This window comes from Copadichromis virginalis, linkage group LG2 (genome assembly GCF_057382275.1).
Source record: "Copadichromis virginalis isolate Kocher_CV1m ecotype Utaka linkage group LG2, C_Virginalis_male_GT1.1, whole genome shotgun sequence".
NCBI lineage: Eukaryota > Metazoa > Chordata > Actinopteri > Cichliformes > Cichlidae > Copadichromis > Copadichromis virginalis.
The window spans coordinates 36,288,192-36,312,660 of record NC_140619.1 but is presented as its reverse complement, the minus strand read 5'-3'; the positions used below and the strand labels follow the sequence as shown (position 1 = coordinate 36,312,660).

The following is a 24,469-nucleotide window of genomic DNA, read 5'->3' as shown; positions in this document are numbered from 1 at the left end:
AACTTAAAGTAGAAACTGAAGCTAAATAAACACCAAATATTTAAGACCTCTAGAATGATAAATTATATAGACTTCATGAGTAGTTAAAGTATAGAGGAACTAGAAATGAGGTAGGTGTTGTCACTTGCTGCACTCTTCCCCCCAAGGGGACACCACAGTGGACAATGCACATATTTAAACTGGAAAATAATTTATGCAACCCTCCTATTTATCCAGTTTTGGCACCTTCACTAAGAGTGTGTCTGCTTGTGTTTCCTCCCAGGTGCAAACCAGGGCCTTTTTGTACTCGAATGTGATAACCACTCAGCTGTGGAATCACCAGATAGAAAACCAAACAATAAAACTAAAACTCAGCTTACTGTAACCATGAAATCATGAACCAAAACACAGAAGTTAAAAGTCCCTAAACAGGTACCAAATTAAGAAAATGCATTTAAAGTTGCTCCTGTTCAGCTGTTGACCAGCTATAAGCACTCAGATGCCTCTCATAAAACATTTTATATCCTCTCTCTGGGACACATCTTCAGTGATACTCCTTGGATCATGCGGTGTTCCGGGTCTTTTGACATCAGACACCATGGTCCTGGTCAGCCAACCAAAGCCCTGAGTTGTGTCCTAGTGGCTTTCTCTGTGGCTTCACAGACACCTTCTGGGCTTTCCTGTAATTCACGGTTGTTTAAGGACTTAGAGTGACCATCCTGCAAAACCTCTGCAGCCAACCCTCTATCGGCTCACTCAAACTCTTCCAGCCTGCTATTTCTTCATCAGCTCTGGGTACTTTGCATATTTCTTATTGTTTGCGTCTTCCAACCTTCTTCCCAGATCACAATAAGCTCCTGCATTATCGGGGTTTTATTGTCTTGGAGGTGATGATCATGCCTGGGTGGAGTAATGTCATGACAGTGTCTTGTGGAGATTTCATCATGATCAAAACTTCTGAGTTTTTCACGTTAGACTAGGCTATATTTGACTGTTTCCAGTCAAATAAAGATGTAAAACAGTGATCTAAATTCCACATTATGGGAATTAACAGATAACTGATGTATTCGTTTTTACAGCACTTATCTTTTATTTTTTCTTTACCTTTTTTTAAAATAATTTGATTTATTTGTGCATTTGAAACTGAGCTTTTGACCTTAAACCTGAACCTTTGCTGTGTCTTTGCTTCTTTCCATTCATTGCTCAGCTGTCAGATGCATCAAATGTTGTTTTCAGCTGTAATTTCAGAGGCATGAAGACAATAAATCACCTGAGGCCATGCGCACTCATCTCAGCATGAGGAATCTTTCAGTTTGACAAAAGCCACCAGGCTCCTCAAACAACAGAAAACTCTAAATGTGCCACTCTTGTTGAGTTTGCCTTTGATTTACAAACTCAAATATATTGTATTGTAAATTTAAACTTATAAGTAGTAAATAATTTATTTATAATTTATTTATTTATAATAATAATAATAAATAATAAATAAATAAATAAATTCTTTAATAATTTATTTAATTTATTTATAATTTAAAGTTTGATTTAATATGGATGATGCAGTTTAACCTTGTTCTAATGCAGACATCCGTTCATTTTATTCAGAGGTGCAGGGGAGGCTAGAGCCTATCCCAGCTGTCACAGGGCAAAAAGTGGTTCACAGCCTGAACAGGTGGCCAGTGCATTGCCAACCTAGCACAAAGAGACAATCATTCCTGCCAATAGAGAGTCACATATTAATCTAACTCTATTTCCTTGGACTGCAAGGAATCAGGAGAACCCAGAGAGAACCCATGCATGCTCCACAGCCAACCAGTGGATCTGAAAGACCTTCTCACTGTGAGGTGACAGTGCTAACCCCTGCATCGCCATCTTAACATAGGCTGTGACATCCAATATGTACAAGTATTAGTTTACATACGGCAGATGCAAAACTATAACTTAAATTAAATTCCCCCAAATCATTTTGCTGATCTGAGTTGCCTTTAGTCAGGGTTCACTGTGAAAGACGTGCTGCCTGTGATCAATTTCATTTCCCCTGCTTGTGTTCCTCATAGATGACAAGTTGTTTGTTTGTTTTTTTCTTCATCATAAAAACAGGAATGAAATCTTTATTACACAAACCTGAAACTACAAAGTATTATTGACTCAGGTAAGTGCTGCTCTGCAGAAACGGGTCCAGGTTTTCAGAGCGAGAGAAAGACATTAAAAAAAATCGAGTGGTGGAGAGCCAGCAGGCAGGTGAATCAAACTGTTCTCCTTCAAGCAGGAGGACTGCTTTAAAAAAAATATTGGAAAAAAATGTTAATTTTTTTTATGTGTGTCCATTAGAATGATTACTGTCCTTTTTTCTCCCCAAAATAACTTCTAGTGATTGCCAACAATGCATATTTAATTTTTTCTAATGATAATTTCCAACATTTTGGCATGTTGCATTTTATAACGCATGCATACAGAAGGGAGCAGCATTGTATTATAATTTATATCCAGCACTTACAATGTCACTTCCTAACATGAGCTGCACCTCATATTCACACAGAAATGGGAGAAAACTGAGTTCAAATACTTTGGAAGAACTTGAATTTGAAGAACCCGCAGTTTTGAAACATCTACATTTTCATTATCGGTCTAGATATAGACCGGTAATGAAAAGTATGTTCTTTTGTACACACAAAAATATTCAGATCACAGTAAGATAGTCTGTTTAAAGAAGAATTTTATGTGATAAGATACACTTCATTTATCCCAGATTTGATACATATCTTTTGCTACAGTACAAAAACCCCCAAAGCCAAATTGCTTAAATAAATTAATAATAATAATAATAATAATAATAATAATAATAATAATAATGCATACATTTTAAAGTTTATACTTCACAATAAGCTGGACTTAGTTTTCTTTATAAGTGACTTTTATTTTGAAAGGGTAGCAGTGTACATTGAAGCCTACAGAGATTAGAAATACTCATTTGGAAATTAAAACTGAAACAGCTGGTCTGATGTCTGTACAGGGATGACAAAAACAATAACACATGTATAACTTGTATTATGGTTTATAAGTCAAGTATTTTGTATATTGTATTGTATAAGTATTATTTATAAGTATTGACCTCAGTCATAACTGATGTCCTCACAAAGTGACTCAGAAACCTTCAGTGACACACTTCCACCAGCCCAGTGATCTCAGACATGAGCAATGACACGTTCAGGCAGCCCATCACGTAGAAAGGGTGCCATCACGGCGTCTCTGGACAGCCTCTGATTATTGTCGGAGAGTAAACATTTGTTTGGCTGCTCTGTACAAGCGCAGATAGGCTTCAGATGAATTGACAGGGTCCCCTAAATTGTGTCTATGACGCCTGATCCATCGCGTCAAGACCATTAAGAAGGAGGCTGGGTGAGATGATAGTGCATCGATCAGGTCGTGATGGATGGGCCCTGTGAATATATAAGTGAAGTTCTCGGTCGAGTAAAGGGAGATGAGTCCAGATCTGGTCATCAACACAGAGACACCATGCTTTCTGCAGCTCTGTTTTACCTTGTAGCTGTGATTTGTTCAGCAACATGGACACGCGCTCTCCCCCTTTACCCTGAGTCCAACCTGGAGCCACAGACAGGTAAGACACTTTTAAAACTGTTTTCTTCTTTTCAGGTTATATTTCTCCTACTGATTTCTTCGTGCCATTTTTAAATCTCTTGACCTGATCTCTTGTCACCCAACACTTGGACAGTCACATTGTAACTTATCAATGAGATGTGTGATAAAAAAAAAAAACGGAAAAATGAATGAGAAATATGTTTCATCTGAACAGATTTCATTCAGAAACTAGTTTCAGAAGTGGAGGACGGCACCAATGCTGCAGAAGGCGAACAGAGAGATGTGAATAATATTTATCCCCTACTGGTGCATCACAATGGAGGGAGGGACTCATGGAATAAAGGTTAGAAAAAAAACATAAATTTGCACGTAAACAGGAAAAAAATCATCAAATTTTGTGGTGAAAGCAGATTGTACAACTCTAAATTTTATAACTCGTTTCAGGGGTGAAAGATTCAGCACAGCAGGATAAGTTTGCAAACATGGTGAGTTTGATCATCTGCACATTTGTACACTAATAAGACATAGACAGAGAAGTCTTTCACAAAAACAAGTGAAAGATGCAGAAATGTTGAAACAATGAGAAGCTCAAAGTATCATAAAATAAAAAGAGTATTCTGAATGTGTGGGTAAAGGCGAGTTTATGCCAGTGAAAACAGTGTCCCTGTGAACGCAGGGTCTGCATCTAAATCATCATTTTGCTTATTTTTAGGTCGAGGAGCTGAAAGAAGTTGTACTGAAATTGGCTGTCGCTGAGAAGCTTCGGTCACAGGGTTTCCTCAGATCAGAGCAGAGCCTCCCGAAAACGAACAAAAGAGGTGCGTGACTCACATGCCACACCTGCTCGGCCACCGAAACACAACGATCGAGTGAAAAAGGATGTTTAATTTCTGGGATGGAGTTTTTAACACAAGCTAAGATTAATTATTTACACTGTAAACAATGACAGATGTATAAGCTTTAAGCATTTAACACCTTTTATAACACATGTAGCATAGCTTTTGCATGATATAAAGACATTTTTTATTAAGGTGAAACAGTACAGGTAGAAAGGTTAAAACATTTCACTAATAGATATTGCCATGAAACTCCTCCAGAGGATTACACGCATTAGGAATATTAATATTATTTCTACTGCTACTACTATGGTGTTTAATAGAAGGCAAAGGCAAAAAGATAAAGCTATAAATCTCCAAAACTTTATGTCTTCCTTCATATTTGCTAAAGCCGTTCAGTGGGTTGATTGTTACCAGGCTGATTTTATATTTGACTATATCTAGACTTTCCACTAATCTAGATGATTTGTTCAACCTCAGCTGACTGCAGGTTTCACCAGCCTTATAGACAGTACACTATGGTCATAAAAGACCGTAGCGTCTCCTGCCTCTATAGTGATGATTCTTACTTTCTCAGTGTGTCAGTCAGTGTTTGAAATTCTCTGTGAAAAGTGCTCGTGATCATTAATCAGTTTAAGCCACAACAGTTTGCAAATCATCAATGAGAAAATGAATGTAAAGCTGCTGATTTTGCTTATTTTACAACTTTACTGTTTATAAAGTGAGCGAAACCAGCAGTCAGCTGAGACTGAAGATGTGGGTTGTATGAGTTGAATTTGCAATGAAAATTCTGCTGCCAGGTAAACAAATGATCTTTCTAACATACGCAAGTTATACTTTCTCTATCTACATTTGGACTCACTTGCATAATTTCTTCAGAACCAAAATCCAAATATTGGATAAAGCGATAAAGTGATTCTGGAAATCCCATGTTATAAAATAATCTATAAGTAAGACTCAGAATGATATCTGAACATCCCCTGTATATAATCATTCAGGATATATGCATGGAAATTAAAATGGAGAGTTTTGTCGTGATGAGTGCTGCTGAAGGGAAGATTTCTACCTGAAACAATGAAAAAGAAATCTCATCTTGACATTGACTTGAATTGGCTTTATTGTAAACATCCATACATATTCACTAAAAACCACCAGGAAAAAAAATGTCTAAAAGATATCACAGTGAACCTTCTAAAGCCAAATACCAACATACAGCTTTCTGAAATGTTATATTTAAATATGCAATAACTATGATGCTACATAGTTTAAATACAGTGCACCAGTAGATAACATGCAAATTTCAAACTTTAACATTATCAGATTTTTTGTTTGCATGCTATCTCTTCGCTGCTGTATCACTGGAAATGTCCCTGATGTGAAATATCATCTTAACTTATTACTGAAATAGTAACTGAGTAAAACAACAAACAAATAAAGGTCCCCTTGCATTAAACAAAACAGTGTTCAGTATTTGTATTGTATCTGTAACCTCCCTGTGAATATTTAAGATAATATTTTATCCTGTAAACATGTGCACTACACTACAGAGGAGTAAGTAGAGTATATATAAGATATTAATGCAATTACAAAGCTCAGATATGTTCAGTTAGTCTAGAAAAACAAGAAAAACACCTTGAAGGGAAAAAACTGACAAATAAAAGATGCGAGTAACATCTTTTTTTCTCTCTTTGATGTCCCCGACAGCATGTTTCTGGAAATACTGTGTGACCAACTAGAGCTCAGAGACAGCAAGTACGATGTGGTTTCAGCACGGCCTGGTTTGAAGCGCTCTCCCTCTTCATCACCAGTTTTGTTTCCCACCACGTGGTATATTCATCGTCTGCACCGGATCAACAGAAGATATATTTTTGAAGCTGTAAAAGGTTTTTTTTGTGGCTGAAAATAAACTTGAATATCAGAAATGCCGTTTCGCGTTCCCTGGTTTTACCCGTGAAAGTTCAAATGAATGACAGAAACCAGATTATGACAAAGAAATGTGGTATTTATTTTCATTAGTGTGACAGTGTGTGACAATTCAGTGAAACTGTATTTGTACACAGTAAGATATACAGGAGTGTTTTACATAAAAATGAACTGTTTACGCAGCCATTGCTCACACTAACACAATCATACATATTTCTATGTGGCTGTTTTGATTGTAAAATGCAAAAAATATTGATATTTACACTATAAACAAAACTCTACTAAATATAAATCAACAATCAATTGCACATATGGCCTTTTTTTGTCTGTGAGTGACCTGGATAAACAGTAAATGCCAAAACATTTGACTTTGGCATGTCTTGGAGCTCTAAAGCTATATGAGCTTGAGGATTTTAGGGTGTCTGGTTCACTGCCACAGTTTATTTTTGAAGTTTGCAGTGCCCTCTACAGATCACCATCTCTACACACATGGTTACAATTGATTAAAAAAAAAAACACACAGAACAAAGGAGTGAGATGTTTATTTCCTCTTGTTGGCCACGCTCAGGTAAGCCTTCTCAATTTCAATGTCGGCCGGGCACGTCTGTTTGAACTCGTCTCTCTCGTCAGCGTTTTTAAGGTATCTCCACACGCCTGTGAAATGGGCTGGAATCTCAAAGTTGCAGTACTTTTTGGCAGAAACCTAAAATAAATAAGTGGAGAGGAAAGTGTTTTAGGAAGTCCAGGGATCGGTTAAAACAAGCACTTATCTCATTCAAAGTTTAGTAGTTCGCATCATAGGTTCAGGCCTTCAAGATAAAAGAAGACAAATTTCACGACTGTTAGATGTTTAGTGATGTATGAAAGTAAACCTAACACATGGGTCATGTACTATTCCTTTAGGTTACTAAGACAAAATATTAACGAGGATGCTTTTAAACAGTGTTACAGGCACATAAATGCTAAAAGCAGGTCACTTTAGCCAGTTGCTAGGTGGTTGCTAGGCAATATAATCATAGCATAATATTTGACATAGGCGAAAACCTTCAGTAGTTCAGAAGCAGAAGTGTGCCAAGTCTGGTTGCACAACTGATGGTCTGGGAGAAGTTTGCAGTCAAACACACTCATGAACAGAGATTTAGCATTTATTAAAGTGAGAAGATCAGGAAAACTATTGAGTTTCCATCTGAGGTAGTTTATTTTACTGTATTTTGCAGTTTAAATTATAATAATCAGGATTAAATAAGGATAACAAAGTGTCCAGCTATCTGTTCACACAGGGATTCTTCTGATCCACTTTAGATGATCAGATGATTTTTTCCTTCCTTCCACCTCTGTTTCCTTTCAGCCATTAGTGCACAGATGTCTCACCCTGATAACGTGCAGTTTGGGCAGCAGGTTGCAGTCAGCTAAGGTGAGTCTGTCGCCGTCCAGGAACTTCCTGTTGGAGACGGCGATGGTTTCCACTGAATTGTGGTCGATCTCCTCGGGGAGGGGGCTGTTCAGGTAGTCATCCAGACGCTTGAACTCCCGCAGCAGGTTTTTCTCTTGTACTGTCAGAAACACAGAGACAGGTTTCATGGTGTGTTTTAAGCACTGCTGGTCAGACACGAGAGCTGCGTTTAAAAGCAGTTACCAGGCACCTGTACTTTATGTGAGAGCTTCAATTTTATGCAGTTTTATGCATTTGAGGGAAATATTGTCCTTGGTACCAGTGACACCACTACTGTAATTTATGTAGTTCCAACCTACTTTGCATTAAACTTCTATCTAACGTGCAAAAACTCGGTTAGCATGTCTCATATTTTAGCACATTTGGGGTGAATCTTGCTGATGCTGAGATGCACAATCTTTATACATGATGACAACGTCAGGTCAATGTGGTTAATCCTTCACAGCAGCAAATAAAAAAGGGGGCTGAATATTTTAGTACATATAATAGTTTATGTAAAACAAAATATATTTCAACAGGTTTTTGAACATGTTTTGAAGTTTGTAAAGGAATTTAATTGTCCAGAGGTTTGATCCAAATAGAGGTTTTAGGATTTTTCTCTTTATGAAAGCTTCATCTTGGTGTATGTGGACTGTCACGTTTCCATGTTTTGATTTGGAGGAGCTTTTTTCTTTTGTTTGCTTTGTGGGTGTGCGTCTGGTTTTTTTATTTGTTTCTTCTGTTGTAGAAAAATTGAAAATATGTTGGGAAAAAAGTTTAGAGTGAGTGTAATGAGAAAAAGCTCATTTTAACTATACTGACTTGACTTGAACCAATATGCAAACACAAATGCAGTTCAATACTCTGCAACATAGCAATATTGTATCAATGCTGCATGTCTATTAAATCTAACTTACAGGCGTTATTTGGGCTGTTTTTGATAAAAGCGGAGAACTTTGCAAAGATGTCCGCTCCCACATCAAAGGACTCTTTGTTTACCGGGCTGAGATGAGGATACCTGCAAATCGAGAGCAGAAAAGAGCGCATCGGTTCAGTGAACCGTCATCAACATCATAAGATGTTTATGTAATGATTAAGCGTGACGGTACCTGGGAGGGGCCAGCGTTTGTTCGAGAAACTCTTCAATTTTGATGAAGTCTGTTTTGAGGGTGCCGTTGTAGAGGAGGAAAGGAGGGTTAGTCCCAGGGGCCAGGTCTTTGAGCTCAGCTGGCTTCCTGGAGATGACACAGATTGATGAACAAAGGAGAGGAGAGAATTTGAGTTGTCTTAAGCATACCAAAATAGTAGTTTATCAAGACTGTCAGAATCAAATATTGTACTCTAAATTAATGAGTCAACACTGGCTATTAGTTTAGTTATGAAAATACACAGTGATGGGAGGGGCTGCCTTTTTAAAGGCCTGTTTTGTGTGTGCTCTGAATCACTTAATTATCTGTATCCTTTCAAAGTTTCCAAACCATGTTTGCTTGGCACGTAGTGGCCCTGAGAAATTCACGCAATAAAGCCTCAATTAAAGGAGGTGATTGTTTGAAAGTGACACAGAGGTCTTTGTACGCTCCTGCCTCAAACTTCTACAGAACGGAGCGAGTAAAACGTCAATAGGCGTTCAATTGGATTAGATTACTGACATACACACACACACACACACACAAAAAGGTTCTCAATTTCTCCCTCGCTTTCCGCATAATTGAGTTTTGTGTGAAAGTCCCCACGACCAGATGCTCAGGAAGTGTTTTTTTCCACTGGAGCAGTGCTTACTTCCTCATATCAACAGTGGTCACTGTAAACTTCACTCCTTTGAGCCACAGCACCATGAAGAGCCTCTGACAGAAAGGGCAGTTCCCCACGTTTTCACCGTCATGTCCAGCCTGAAAAATACAAGAAATAAATATCCCATGAGTCCAAAATGTTCTGTTTAAGTGACTTCACTTTTTCTCTATGATCTCATCTGCAGATTAATAAAGTTATTTTGGAGCTGAGAAGGTGCGTCTGGGATACACACAGTCGATTTCCTATGTGGAGGAGGGGAAACCCTGGCATTGTGTTGTAGCGGAAAAACAACCGACACCAACGCAGAGAAGTTTAAAGGTCCACCACATATTGACCATATGTTAAATAACAGTGTGAAATGTCTGGAAATGATTTGCTTAAATGAGAAAATTGATGACACTCTCAAGTCTGTGTGGTAAACCTGAAGAAAGCTAGTTGGCGTAGCTTAGCTTATAATCACTGCTAGCTAGATGTGTATTCGCCTCTTCACACCGAATACAAAGCAACTGATATGAATTTGTGTTGTTAGACACAAATTACGGCAAATCCACATTAACTTATGTGAACATTTAGGGAGCTCCTATCAGTCGAGATTCTCTAGATATCACTGACAATCTCAAATAGAGCACACACTCATTGCTACAGATTCTGTCAGCCTGAGGTTTAAATTGACTTCTCTTTTAAAAGAGAAAGAGAAAAAGGAGAGCGCTAAGAGAAAGTGAGAGAAATCAGATGACTTCTTGGTAAGTTTTGAAATACTGTAACTTGATTCCAGCTGTCGGTTGTGTTCGTCCTACTCATATTGGCTGTTTTGAGTGAATATTTGGGGGTTTTCAAAACCACTGCAGCAACTGGACTGACAGGAGTGATAAAGATGTGAAGATAAAAGATAAAGTTTTAAAGATGGATGTAGCCTTTGGGTCTGAACAAAGTTCTTTTTAAAGGCCACCAGGGAGCAATATATGTGGTTACAATAGCCTTCTCTGTGTAAACACTCCTGATGAGCTTATGGGCTTTCAGGCTGTACTGGATAAAATGTTAAATTCATTCTAAGTGTCAGAAAGGAAGATTAAACTCACTGATCAGTGAGCGTGTGCCACGTTCAGTATCAAAGCGGCAAGATGCCGACTGCAAAGGAGTTCATCTCGTATCTTTAAAACAGGACTTCACAATCCAACATGTGACATCACGCTGCTTCCATCTTTATCCTGTCTATGGTAACACGTGGTAACTTCACTTCCAGAAAGATCAGCGGTCAGCTGATGTTTCCATTTGTTTGAATTTGTGCAAAAATTGTAAAAAATATCACTTGTAGCTTTAAGCAGGTTTATATTCTGGGCTCTTATCAAGTCTCATCAACGACAACATGCCATTTTAGACTTTGTTTACATTCTTCATTATATTAAGTAATGAGATATAACTCATAAGTGCTCTTTAGAGGTATTTTTCTGCTACTTTTTGGACAGTTATTACAGTCTTTATGCTAAGATGACTGGATTATCTGCTGGCTCCAGCTCCACATGAGAGTGTTACTTAACTTTTCATCCAACATCTGGCAAGAAGCTGCACGTTTAAGTGGCTGAAATATGGCACGGCTACCACTCTATACTGCCTTATTTTGTTTTTGCTATTGAGCTGCCTTATTGCATATTTCAGAATACACAGTTTCTCTGCACTTGTGCCTCAACTAACTAAATCAGGAAAAAAAATCATAAGAAAAAAAGAAGTAAGAAAAAAAAAAAGAGAAACTTTTGTGACTTTTAGATAGATGACTGTATTTGAATGTGTGCGTAACTAAGGTGGGTGTGTCTGTCCAGGCTTGAGGCCAGTCTCCATATGCTTCTTGCTCCTTCTGGGTGTGCTCTGATAAGTTGGAGAGTGTCTCTGATAAGAAACCAGCTATGGCTCACACCGAGGATACAAACACCCCAACATCTGCAGCGTATGGTATCTGGGGACAGCACCAATCAAAAATAGAGCTGCCCTCTGATTGTTGCTGCCTCTATGGCAATAATTGTGGACCACTGTTGTTTGACAACACTCATAAATGAGCAGCAAGCCTTTGTCAGAGTGCCCCTTTTCTTCAGAAGATTGTTTTGACAGGTTTAAAATGGACATGAAAGGACTGACCTTGATGAACAGCTCGATGCTTGGCTCCTTATCAGAGCTCTGTCGAAGTGCCATTTTATCCCCCAAAAGTTTTTGTTCTGTTTTATTTAAAAAGTCCAAGTGCTCCTATTAAAATTTCCCCCGAAGTCAGCAGTTGCAAAAATCCACAAAGCTGAAGAGAGGAAGCTGAGTGTGGTGCTGTCGTAGAGGCACTCTCCTCTGGTTTCACGTGCTTTCTGTGGTCCTGGGGAAGTCTCACACCTCAGGGCTGCCTGTGTTTGTCTGAGGGCTCCTTGGAGGCTATCGCTCTGAACATATTTTACAAGTTAGGGGGAGAGGGCGGATCCGAGTAATGGGCGGGGTACATGCCCCACACTTATATACCCAGAGCCTAGCTCTATGAGGAGAGAGCTTAAAATAGCTCTTCTGCACATTGCAATACACAGGAAATGATAACACAGGGTGACTCACACAAATGAGCGCAATTCATGAGAGCTCCTCATTCCAACAGCATTTAAGATAAAAGAATTCGTTTAATGGAAGACATCCACTGTGTTTTAAAGGGCAGTAGTGAGACAGAAAGTATGAAATGTTTGCTTTAGTCATTAATAACATGTAAATATGCTTGAAACCAGTTTTTATACAACATATAGATGGCTGACTGAACCAGCAGCAGACAGATAGTAGTAAATAATGGAGCAATTTACCTTTGTGTGGATATTTATGTGGTACTTTACTGTATTCTACTCCACTGTGTGCCATAATGAAAATATTTTACATTCTACTTTTCACAAATATATGATTTTATTTTAAACAAGAACAAACAAAACCAAATAACAATCCACATTTTAGAAAAACACAACAAATGATAAAATAATACAAGTGACTTTTTGTTGGAGCTACATCCCCTCAAAAATGGCTTTCAGTATATGTGCTGTTCCTCTATGTGGAGGCTTTATCAATATTTGTCTTCTTCAGTGCTCAACATTTATTCTGCACATTTTTTCAAAAACAATAGTATTAGCAAACAAAACAAAAGCTGGAGTTCATTAATGTTTAATCATTTGTATTATATCTGTATCCTTCTGATTAGGAACCAAGCAGGTACAGCTTTTTTATCACATCAAGGTGCTTAACACTGTAACTTAAATGGACTTTTAGCTGTTATTTCTCAGTGACCCCTATGTGACCCCTTTGGAAACTTAATTGCCCTCCCCTGCTGTAAGGTAAAGACCTGCGATATTAGAGGGAAAAGACGAATGTTGAGAAGATCCCTTTGATCAAGCATTTGGCGACAGCGGAGGAAGAGCTCCCTTTTAACAGAAATAGTGCCAGGATCAGGGAGGAGCAGGAACCTGCAATGACCTGGTAAAGAGTGAGTCGAAGGAGAAGAAAAAGGAAAGGAAAGGGGAGAGGATAGAGACACTGGGACAAAATACAAACTATGGGAGAGAGTGGACTAATGTTAATGGCATGCAGCAGTAATATATGAACACACTGTGAGAGATAAGATAGAGTTAATATGGTTTATTAAGTCACTGAACAGTATAGTGGCCTGTAGGGATGAATATGATCTGTGAAACACTGACTGGACAGTCCTGATGTTTTGTTCTCCTTTCGGGTGTTTCAGGTCAGCTTTTTTATCTTTATAATGTCGTTCCTATCAGTCTCAGCTGAACGTACTGTGCTAATCTAAACTATTAAAGTAAGATTGTGAATACTGTAAAGCGAACAGCTGCTGAAAAGCTTGTTAGTACTATCACTATGAACGTGTTACAAATGAGTTCAAAATCCGACTTCACAAAGATGTTAGCGTTACCGTGAACTCTGGACTCAACAACACTCAATTTACTGTTTTCACTGTGCCTGTTTTCTTTACAGGGCACAAAAACCAGTAATAGAATAAAAATTCAACCCCAAAAAAGCAAATTAGGAGAACAGAGAAAGTCAGTTTAGTCACTACCTTTACTTCCACCTGTTCACTTTGTTTTTCTAATAATATTTTAGCAAAAGTTTGACTAATGTAGCCTTACATTGTCATTTCTATACCTTCACAAGTTCAGACTGAGAGGGAAACAGTTTTGTTACAGATGCTCGCATAAAATATAAACATGGAAAGTAAAGTAGACTCTATATTAAAAAATGAGTACTAATAAGTCACTCAAATTGCAATGTTAAATTAGAATTAAATATTAAAGTTAAAGCAATATTATGTACAGTACAGACAAGATATTGCAGACTAAGTGAAAATAGTTGTAGGTAAGGAGCAGTTATAACGTTTGATGGCCACAGATAGGAATGATCTCCTGTGGCTTTGAGGTTGCGTCATAGTTGAATTTCTACAACCAATGACTGTAGTGCGTTTTTAGCTAAACGTATAAGGTCTGAATGGGCTTTGCCCTCTTCTTTAAAAAATGATGTGATACTTTGGAGGTATTCTGAGGATGTTCTGAGTAATGAGCTGTGGTTGTGGGAATCCCCCTCAATAATAAAATAAGGGCATAAAAAGGGCCAACTTACACTGCTCGAATAGTGGTGTTTGGAAATAAAGAATATTAAAATACTTTAAGATTTTGAATTTTAGCGCTAAAAGAATATCAAATATCATGAAATTTTTCAGCTGAATACTGTATATGCTTGCCATATTTTAAGTAGGAGGTCTCTTGGTCAATTAAAGACTGAAAGTGATAGTTTGTGCTTAAGAAGTGGAGACAGGAGTGGAGGGGCAGTCCGGTGTTTATTGTAATATGGCATCATTTACAGTAATTAGGGGAAAGGGAAGTTTTATGACAAAATCCCCATGCTGCGGTGTAGAGTTCCTTAAAGAAACAAACAACACTGGCGAGATTGTGAAATGTACCACAAGGAATTGAAAAAGAAGGCTTTGTGCCCCATTCTCATTTATCTGCTCGAGAGGATTTGAGGAATTTGCATCACAGAGCGCGAGCATGGAAACAAACCCATCACAATGAAACTACCAACAAATCCCGGAAATCTGGCAAATAACACCCCATCGCCACAGGAAATATAACTCAAAAGGAGAGCGATCATGGAGAAAAAGTCCTCCTCCTTTTTCTTTTTAAATGTCTTCGGAGTCATGGAGGTTACTTTCCAAGTGTTTGGAAATCCGATGTCCATTTCTGCTCACTCATAACACATCCTCTAAAAAATAATCACCACCTCTGGGAGGTGAGTGGAATTTTACTGCAGCATGGTGGGAGTGCCTCTCTCATTTACTCACATGATTAAACTGCTTTTCAGTGGTCAGTCTTTATTATAGCATTTGCTGTGACAGAGGGTGTGTCCATTGAAACCTGTGTGACAAAGCGCTGGTGTTTTATTAAGAAATTCAATAGATTCGCTCTCACGGGCGACTGCAGTTTTCGATAACGTCTTGAGGTCAGCATGGGCTGATTTCATGGGTATTTTGTGTTGTGTTTGGTTGCCATGACGACACCGTGTTGAGAAAGAGGGGATGAGTAAAAGGGAAATTAAGGTTAAAATCACAGCCATTATAGTAAACTGAAACCAACTGATTCAGCCCTGCCAGCTGGGGTATTCAACAGGAGAGTTTTCCAAAGTATCCCGGGAGCGTGCATAGCTTACTAATGATCTTCCACTTCCCAGGAAAGCCCTATCTCCTGGAGATAAATACACATATCTCCACTGGACACACACACAGCAAATGGAAATGGGGGGGAAAAAGTGCCTTATCTCTATGAACAGAGCTCTCAATGTGGACACCGAATCCAAGAAAGTTGAACTGGATTTTGCCATTACAAACACACACACACACACGCAGCCACACAAAAGGTCAAACTGTTATCCTGTAAACTCTGCTGCTCTGTGGTGGATTCCAGACTCCCTCTTTTACACAAGAGGAACATTTTGATCTGTGAACTTCAGACATTCATAGGCCTAAATTTCAATAACATTTTAAGTGGGCGACACGATGAAACTAATTCCCGGACAACAACTTCTTGGCAAGATGGGTGGGATACCAACATGCTTCTATACAGATCTTTTCGAAAAATGACCGGCAAGCTTATGTTGCACACAGAAAAAATATCAGGAAACTGTTGCAACATGTACTGTCCCTCCCCTCAAAATCCCAAATGGCAGTTAGTCAGTTTTATAGTTGTTTCCACATTTTGTTTATGGTTCAGAGACAAGCTGTTTTTTTTTAAAAGATAGAAAACCATCATACCAAAAGCACGAGAAGAAGAAAATATCTCCTTATTCAAGTTTAGGAATAAGCATGAAGTTTTTAACGTAAACACACAAAACGAAGCAGCATATTTTAATCCCAGTTACATGTTGCCAGAGATAGTCAAAAATAGTAAAATTACAAGTTGTGCTCAGTTTGCAGTTGAAATCTAAAGATTTCTTGTTGAAAATTTTGCTTTTACATAAACTGATCAGCTAAGGCTGAATCAAAACAATGCTGAAGTTCAACAATTAGTGCTATATAATACATAAAGACACAGTCAAATGGTGTGCTGTTACCCAGTGGTTTGCAGACTTCCCTTTTTGAGGCCTGGAGTTAATTTCTCATCCTCGTCTTCTTTATTTAATAAACCAGACTTCATGATTGAGAGGTGGATCTGAAACAGGGGACATGAGGACAACTTCTCAATAACAGTTGTAACAAGGCATATCCTACTTTATGCTTGATTTGGACATGTTTACAAAATTTACCAAAAGAACATGTTTCACATATAACGTTAAAAAGTATTGATTAAAGTACATTTGGAAATTGTTTACTGAGGTCATAAAGCAAGTGTAAATTCGGGTCACGTTGTTACAGATCTCTATATAATTGGATATCTTTGATTAACCAGAGGAGCCAGCCTCTGTTGGATTTAGAAAAAAACAAATACATGTCCATGTGACTTTCTATGGTGTCTGCTTGCCATGTTGCTGCAGATGGATTCCTTTATGGACAGGTCATTTGGCTACTTTAACCTTTTATACCTTATCTGTCAGTCCCATTCGCATGAACTTAATATCTCAGGAAAGCAAAATCTGGCGCAAACAGCCACTTGATCTCAGGGATGAACTAAGTCAAAGTCAAACAAAGTCAAACAAAGTCAAACGTCAGCAGGACCACACAAATACATATTTTTGGCCCTAACTCAAGAATTCATGCGTAAATGATGACAAAATGTTTTGCACAAATGTGTGGTAGGATAACAGGATAAAGTGATGAAATTTCATATGCAGCAGGTCAAAGGTCAAGTCTGGTTAGACATGGATGTAAACTTGACTGATGAGCGATAGAACCACATAAATGCTTGGCAGTAATTCTAGTTTATTGCTCAGCAGGGCCAGCTGTTTCTTGTAAACACAATGGCATCATTGACCTACTGACTGCTCTCTCACAGGCAGTCAATCGCACAAACAGCCTATTACCACACAAACCCTGTTGCAGGGTCTGTTGCAGGATATTCACAATGACAGCGTCTTGGAGTTTCTGCCGCTCTTTTTGTCTCCTGCCTGTCCTCCTGGCTCTGAAGATGCACACAGCACGTTCGGCTCCTGATTTCTCTTGTAAGTCTCTTGGTTTTGAAATCAATAGCGGACTCAAAATGCTGATGCGTTGCTTTTCAGCTGCATAAAGAAGCTTCACAATGACATTTCCTAACAGATTTCCACATCCTGCTTCATAAGCAGCTTGTCATAATCTCGCGGAGAGACCAGAATCAGGGTGAAGAGGCTGCAGAACAGATCCTGAACTTGGATATCCACTCAATACAACCAGATACTCCCATAGCAATAAATAAACTACAGCTGACCTGTGTTTATCATCTGAGCTGTTTTCCTATTTGGACTGTGTCACTACTGACATTATGGAAACATTGGTACTGTATGTTCAGACACAGCCAAAGGTAGCTTTTGTCTCAGACACTGTTCTGTTTGCATGTGCATCTCTATATCTGATCACAGCAGAGATCTTTTGTTTGTTTGTGTGTGTGTGTGTGTGTGTGTGTGTGTGTGTGTCTAATAATAGCTCATTGTGAGTGAGTGCCTGGTACTGTGTCTCGTTTGTTCCCTAAAGCTTTAAAACGCCTCTGTGGAGCACACACACACACACACACACACACACACACACACACACACACACACACACACACACACACACACACACACACGGTTTCCATCATGTCACAGAACAAAACATTGACTTATATTCATGTCCTAGAGATGTAACCGTAACTAATAAATAAACTAGCCTTAAACTTGACCCTAAACATAACTTAAGTCTTAATACATAATAAAAATTTGCATTATAAATCTTCACAAGGCGAGATATACTGCACGTACACACTAGCACAATACAGTACAGGAAACACACATGGGAGGGGAGATTTCACTTCAGTGTCTATGCGCTGTTGCTGATGATGTTTATATGTGTGGTCATAGTCCAAAAATTGTCTTGGCGAGCTACACCCAGTGAGTCGGACACCACCCTGTCGACAGGGGACTGAGCTGTTGTAGGGGCTAAAAAAAAAGCTCTAAATAAGTCAAACTGTTGACTTGTTGACAATGAAAGGGTCGCAAATTGTGCATGAGTAAAGGTAACTGAGTCATCCAGTCTTTATTAGTTGGTTAACAACAGAAAGAAGACCCTTTATTTCTTTCTCTTTCATCCAGGCTTTCTGAGAAATGTTTTTCGCTTGTTAAGCTACTTAACATTGACTTTTGAATTATTCAAGCTTAAAAATTTCACCCAGCTCAAGGGATGAACCAGTGTTGTGTCTACACATAACAGAGAACTTAGCAAGAAAACTATTTCAAATTGTATCTTGAGGTACTTTGAGCCGCATGTCACGAAAGCACATGAATTATTCCCATTTTTTTAACTGAATCTAAATGATTATACGGTTTGACGGGATTAAAATAGGATTTTACGTTGATAGACAGTGTGGAGCGCGCCCTTAAAAAAGAGAAAACTGGAAAAGCAGAGGACAAAAGAAGAAGTGTCAGGTCTTAAAAACTATCAGCAGCAGACAAAATGTGTCTGAAAGACATTTCCTGAAGAATCAGAGAATAATTCAGCAAAGATTTGACGCAGGAGCTGAGAGATGCATGTGGCCCTTTAGCTGATCCATCTACTGTTCACTGATGCCTCATCAGAAATGGTCATAATGGAAAGGCGGCAGACAAGAAGTAATTCTTAAGAAAGGGAAACAGGAAGAAAAGGCTGGCGTATATGACGCTATACAGGAACTGAAAGTGGAATGATGAATCAAATTTTCCTTCAAGAAGCCTGGAAAACTGTTCCTGAAGACGATTTAGAGATATTACAAGAAAGTCTGCCTAAGAGAGTTCAGACTGTGTTGAATGAAGAAAGGTTGTGGCACTAAATATTGACTTTCAAGCTTGTTATATTTGTGTAATCTCTGCTTTTGCTTTATATACTTAATTCCCATTTTTCTAGTAAAATATAAAGAAATAAAGGGGGCTCAAGACTTATGCACGCGACTATAAATGAGGTGTAAGATGTGTTTGAAATGATAAAATAGACATCATCAGCTCTTTTTATCTTTCAGTGTATCTTCACAGCATTCTGAAAAACCACACGGCTCATGCTTGTGAAGGAGAAATTCTCATCATCAAGTGTCCCTCCAGGACGTCTGTGGCCATCCTATCAGCCTTCTATGGACGCCGTGTTCCCAGTCAGCATTTATGTCCTCCTGCAAGCACAAACACAACTGCGGAGGAGGACACAGAGTGCACTTCCTCAGTTGCTATCGAGGTACACATAGCAACATTGACATAAACTGTGAACTCACTGCATAATCTGCCTTAATCAAATGCTCTTATGGGCGACTCCTGTTGAAGATAACAGTGGTCCACATGGATTTTCCTGTGCTTGTAGAAAGTGCTGTCAGAGTGTCAGGATCGGCGGTCGTGCCACATTCCCGTCTTAAGTCCGGTGTTTGGCCAGGATCCCTGTCCCCTCACCACCAAGTACCTCCTAGTCTCCTACAAGTGCAGACCAGGTGCACTACTGAGCTGGACAGTCCAGTCACTTCACCACTAGCGAACACATGACTTTTAAATTTATGTTAGCTAACTGACAAAGAAAGACTCCATCACATAATTTGTGCATAATAAAAGGTGTGCAGAAAACTATCAATAAGAGGGGCCTTGGCTTGAAAAAAAGAGCTGCACAGTAAAGTTCTTAATTAAAAAAATCTATTAGCATATAAAGCTGGTAAATAAAATCTTTTTTCTTTCATTTTTTCTATAATTAAGTAATCGTCTTGAAATTATTATTAGTTTAAAATATCTTATTTATGTCTTTTGTATGCTCACAGACATCTAAAACGTAATAAATATAACGGTAACTTAGAAAAGAGGAACTGAACTTGGTATCATTTAGAGTTTCTGTAATATTCTTCCTCAGTCAGCCTCTGGTTTCAGGCCTGTTAAGCAAAACATAAAAAGGAACTTACATTTTTTGGGGGTGTTTTAAAAAAAACGGGCAGTCACACATAAAACACAAAACTGTACATTGAAACATTTGCATTCCAAACTGAAGTGCATATAAAGTCTGAGTTACATAAAATTAAGTGGGAGTCTTCTAAAATTGTGATTGTAGCTTTTAAACAAAGCCACACAATCAGTCCACTAGTGACTCTTATAGTCTCACATCAACTTCATATGCACTTTGACATATATTGTCGCATTAAATTACCTCTTCTATAATAGGTTATGACTGGATTTGCAATAATCAGCTTGAACAGGAGGAATAATAAATAAATAATAAATGTCTAACATATAGTAACAGCCTTTTTAACGTGTTTCCCTTCCTTATTACTGGGTCAGGCCAGGGTCACGTCTTTCCTGGATTTTTCCCTATTTCTTAAGACATGACTTTCAGATACTGTTCATCTGATGTCCATAGCTCATAGATTAGTGTTAAGTAGCTTAAAAGACAAAAACAAACAAACAAAAGCCATCGTCTCAAAAAGAGTGGGTATAAGGAATGCTTAGAAAATGAGTGAAAAAGCAGCTAATGTCCAAAGACCTTCAGAGAACCTGGAGAACTGTTGCTCAAGACTACTTTGGAAAAAAAAAACTGGCTTGAAAGCAAAATATAAAGAAATGCAGGGTAGCTTGAGTCATTTACATAGCTCTCTAAACAGCTGTCAAACAAGGTTGTAAACTTTTGAAATAATAACAATGAATGCTTTCAGCCATCAGATTTTCTTAAAACAGCTACAGAAAGTTCTTGTCAACTTTTAGATGTTCTTTAAAATGTGCCATTTCATCTGTTTTTCAGAGCACCACCGCACACGACTGGTGTGTGAAAATGAGCGTTTGAGGCTGATGTGTAAAAATGAGACTGTCATCGCAATCTACTCTGCCTCATTTGGACACCTGCTGCACGGCAGTCCTCACTGTCCTCAGGAACCTGGATCAAAGGCTGACATGGGTCTGCAACAGCAGGGGGCTCAAGTGCCATCTAGTGGCAAAAAAGTGGAGCTAAAGTCCTGTATAGACATGATGGAGAATTACTACTGTACTGTATTTAATCATTCATATAAATAGGAATTATTTATTCATATTCATTCATTTCTAGGTGCTCAGGTTTTAGAGAAACAGCTTTTCTTTAACAATAAAATGTTACTGTTGTCTTCTTCGTTACAATCATTGGTTTCATTTATATTAAATTATTTCAGAGTGTTTGTCTCCGGCGGCCCTGAGGAAAGTGTCACGCAGGTGTCACAGCAGAGCAAACTGTTCACTAATAGCCGATACTCGAACCTTTGGGGACCCGTGCTTCCCCGGCACCAGGAAACACCTGCGGGTGTCCTTCACTTGTGGTAAGTGACAAATCTACACCTACTCTTTTTTTTGGCTTGGATGTAGATGCATAGTATATTTTCTGTATTTGCATACAGCTGCGTATTGTGACAGTGTTTCATTTCCTCTTTAGTCCCCAGATATCTCCTAGAAGATGTGGGTCAAGGTCCAACAGATCCTTTCATGATCTCAGATTACACACACGGTGAGTGTGAAAACGAACGTTCACAGGTTTCATTGCATGCAGCAGACTTTGACTGGCTATTGAGCCCAGAACCCTCTCGCCTGCAGGTGGATGGTACACTGGCCCCACCTACAGGCCTCAAAATGTGTTCTTAACCAACTCTCTGGAGATCTTTGACAAAATACTGGGTATGTGTACTGATGCCTGTGGATGTCAGGCTACAGCCACATATATAGAAATGTCGGTGTTCAAGCATGTTGGTGGACACAGTCGAGATACTGAGCTCCAAAACGACATGGAAAAATTAGAAGAGGTGCTGAATAAAATGAAACGTATTGTTTTTAAATTTGATTTAGAGTAACTGGAAGCCCTTATATACCACCTGTCTATTTTCTCAGTTGCTTATCTAGCCTAGTGTTGCAGGGGCTGACATATATCTCAGCCGTTACAGATAGAGAGGTATGATACTGGACTGACATTCATATAGCACTTATGTACTCTTTACTGGCCACTTTAAACCACAATCCACATTTACTCTTTATTCTGCTCACTTTATGCAATTCATTTACCTCACGTCCACAGCCAATTTACACTCACCAGTTAACCTGATATGCATGTGTTTGTACTGCTGGAGAGAATCCACACAGGCACAGCAAGGACATGCAAATTCCACACAGGAAGGCTCCAGCCAGCCTCTGCTTATCAGTGTGCCAGCCACTTGTCTGTGCTGATAAGTAGTAATCTAAAATTTGCGTACATATTTCTGTATTATTTCCATTTTCATATAATTATTAGCTTATTATATTTAAAAATAACTTTTCCTAATTTCAGTCTATTTCTTTCCTTTCAGTTTATTATGACATGTTATATTTCGACATATAAAAAAAAACAGTTATGTTTGTTCCCTTGGATCATACATTAACCTGCTGGTGGAAAATACAAATATTAGCCATTATGTACTCTGACTAAGATAAATAATCATATATGGTTTTTGCAGGGATGATCCTAATCCAGAGCCAATGCTGTGTCTTTGTTTTTACAATACTGCACTGCCCAGGAAGATTTTTCAGCTAAATCAGTTTATAACAATATTAATTTAAATAGAAAGAAAATATCGATAAAATTATTTGGATATTTGAACTGAAATAGGAGCACTTGCAAATTGATTTTGATACATTACTCACATGAAATGAATTTACTGGTTTCTTTGAAAGGTCACACCTTGTATTAATATTGTTTTCTAAAGCAATTTGAGAAAGATGAGCTGAGTGGACACTTGTGGCTTATGTTGGCAAATTTTTAATTTCCTCACACATCTCTCTTCCAGGTCTCCCAGAGCGAGTTGCTCTCTACTTTGTCTCCGGCATCTGTGCTGGTCTCGTGTTCCTGCTCTGCCTGTTTGGTGTTCGCTCCACACTTGTGAAAGACGTTAAAGATCTGGTTTCTGACCTGAATGATGAGCTGAAAGCATCTCGCAGACGACGCAAGGAGCTCATGGAGGACCTCTTTGAAGAGGATGTCTCTGACACATCTTCTTTCCGCCGCCTCACACAATCCTACCGGACAACTGACATCTTCAGTCCACCCACTTTAACAGTAGAGATGGTTGAGTGGGGGGAGGAACAGACTAGGGATCTGCCCAATGGAGACATTTGGCCACACAGAGACTCCAGCCCTTACGCTATTCACAAGATTAAAACCTACAACAATTGAGAGTAAAGCATCAGTATACTGCATTAGAACGATAGCTGCTAACTGAAATCATACTGAGATAGTGCTTTTACTGTAAATTGGACCTATTATGCTCATTTCCAGGTCCAAACTTTCACTCCTCTACTCTTCTAGAGGAGCTTTGCATGACTCAAAATCCAAGATAATCCTTATTTATCTTGAGCTGGGTCCTTAGTTCATTCACAGTCTGAAACGAGGCATATGAACTCCTCTTCCTCCAAGCCAACTTTCTTCTGATTGGGTGCCCCTCACAAACTCAAAGCTTAAGCATTAGGTGGTTGGTTCCTAAGTGCCAGAGATGAATTAGGGAAGTCCCCAATCTTTGACATTAGGCAAAGCCAAGAGTAGAAAATAAAGTCTGAATTTGAGTGTTTAGAACAGCCTGAAGGGAACCTCTTGTACATACAATAACCTCATTATTTAAAACCAGTTTAACCTGAACAGTAATGAGGTATATGTGACAGAAAATAAGTGAAAGGATGATAGCTTCTCTCTAAATGTAACTGAACCTTCTAATCTGTCTCAATGCATGATGACACTACTAAAATACATGAAAACCTAATGGTGGTTGATTACAATCATAAAGATTAACATCACATGTTTGTTGTTTCAATTAATTTCAAATGCTGCTGTGTTTTATGGAATAACAGTGGACGTGCCACTGATTTAATTTTAATAACTTCAATGCATTTTTGCAGTTACAATATGGAAAACCAGTATTTTCAGTGCACTGTGTGACTAATAAATCATTGGGTGAGTTAATGCCATTTTTAATGTTTCATTAAAACGTACAAAAATAAAGCTGCTCTTTTGTGGGGGAAACATTTCATATTATTGCTGAAGGATGGAGAGTTAAATGTAGAACAGTGCAAAACCAAATCCTCAAAAATAAATATATAAATTGAATAATTTCCAAATATCTACTAACAACTATATTTTGATTCTTTGTTAAATTTTTGTGCCTTTTCGGATTGATAAAAGTAATTATATCTGATTAACTGATAGAACTACAACACAAAAGTTGTGCAAAGTCCTGACCCACCCTTTATTTCTTTATATTTTGCTTATAAT

General features: G+C 38.4%; 3 protein-coding genes across 5 annotated transcripts; 2 read left to right on the top strand and 1 right to left on the bottom strand.

Annotated features, from left to right (window-relative positions):
* The first annotated feature begins 3,384 nt into the window (after nt 1-3,384).
* Nucleotides 3,385-6,338, top strand: urp1 (urotensin-related peptide 1). Its single transcript, XM_085433326.1, has 5 exons — nt 3,385-3,595; nt 3,791-3,919; nt 4,021-4,061; nt 4,289-4,394; nt 6,117-6,338. Exons 1-5 carry the CDS (start codon nt 3,406-3,408, stop codon nt 6,146-6,148), a joined length of 498 nt encoding a protein of 165 aa, XP_085289452.1. The 5' UTR covers nt 3,385-3,405; the 3' UTR covers nt 6,149-6,338.
* Nucleotides 6,339-6,393: 55 nt separating this feature from the next.
* Nucleotides 6,394-16,257, bottom strand: clic2 (CLIC family member 2). 2 transcript variants are annotated; one of them, XM_085433313.1, is made up of 6 exons: nt 16,174-16,257; nt 9,547-9,656; nt 8,877-9,002; nt 8,685-8,785; nt 7,707-7,888; nt 6,394-7,038 (listed from the first exon to the last, which is right to left on the bottom strand). In XM_085433313.1, the coding sequence occupies exons 2-6, from the start codon at nt 9,600-9,602 to the stop codon at nt 6,877-6,879; spliced, it is 627 nt and encodes a 208-aa protein (XP_085289439.1). In that variant the 5' UTR covers nt 9,603-9,656; nt 16,174-16,257; the 3' UTR covers nt 6,394-6,876. The 2 variants fall into 2 exon arrangements, with proteins under 2 accessions (XP_085289439.1, XP_085289432.1); XM_085433306.1 differs by lacking the exon at nt 16,174-16,257 and adding an exon at nt 11,689-12,009.
* Nucleotides 16,258-17,042: 785 nt separating this feature from the next.
* On the top strand, nt 17,043-24,220 carry LOC146717929 (protein eva-1 homolog C). 2 transcript variants are annotated; one of them, XM_085433288.1, is made up of 8 exons: nt 17,043-17,217; nt 19,221-19,426; nt 19,550-19,673; nt 20,960-21,112; nt 21,360-21,503; nt 21,617-21,688; nt 21,775-21,855; nt 22,995-24,220. In XM_085433288.1, the coding sequence occupies exons 1-8, from the start codon at nt 17,121-17,123 to the stop codon at nt 23,378-23,380; spliced, it is 1,263 nt and encodes a 420-aa protein (XP_085289414.1). In that variant the 5' UTR covers nt 17,043-17,120; the 3' UTR covers nt 23,381-24,220. The 2 variants fall into 2 exon arrangements, with proteins under 2 accessions (XP_085289414.1, XP_085289420.1); XM_085433294.1 differs by lacking the exon at nt 21,775-21,855 and having other exon boundaries at nt 17,045-17,217.
* Nucleotides 24,221-24,469: the final 249 nt, after the last annotated feature.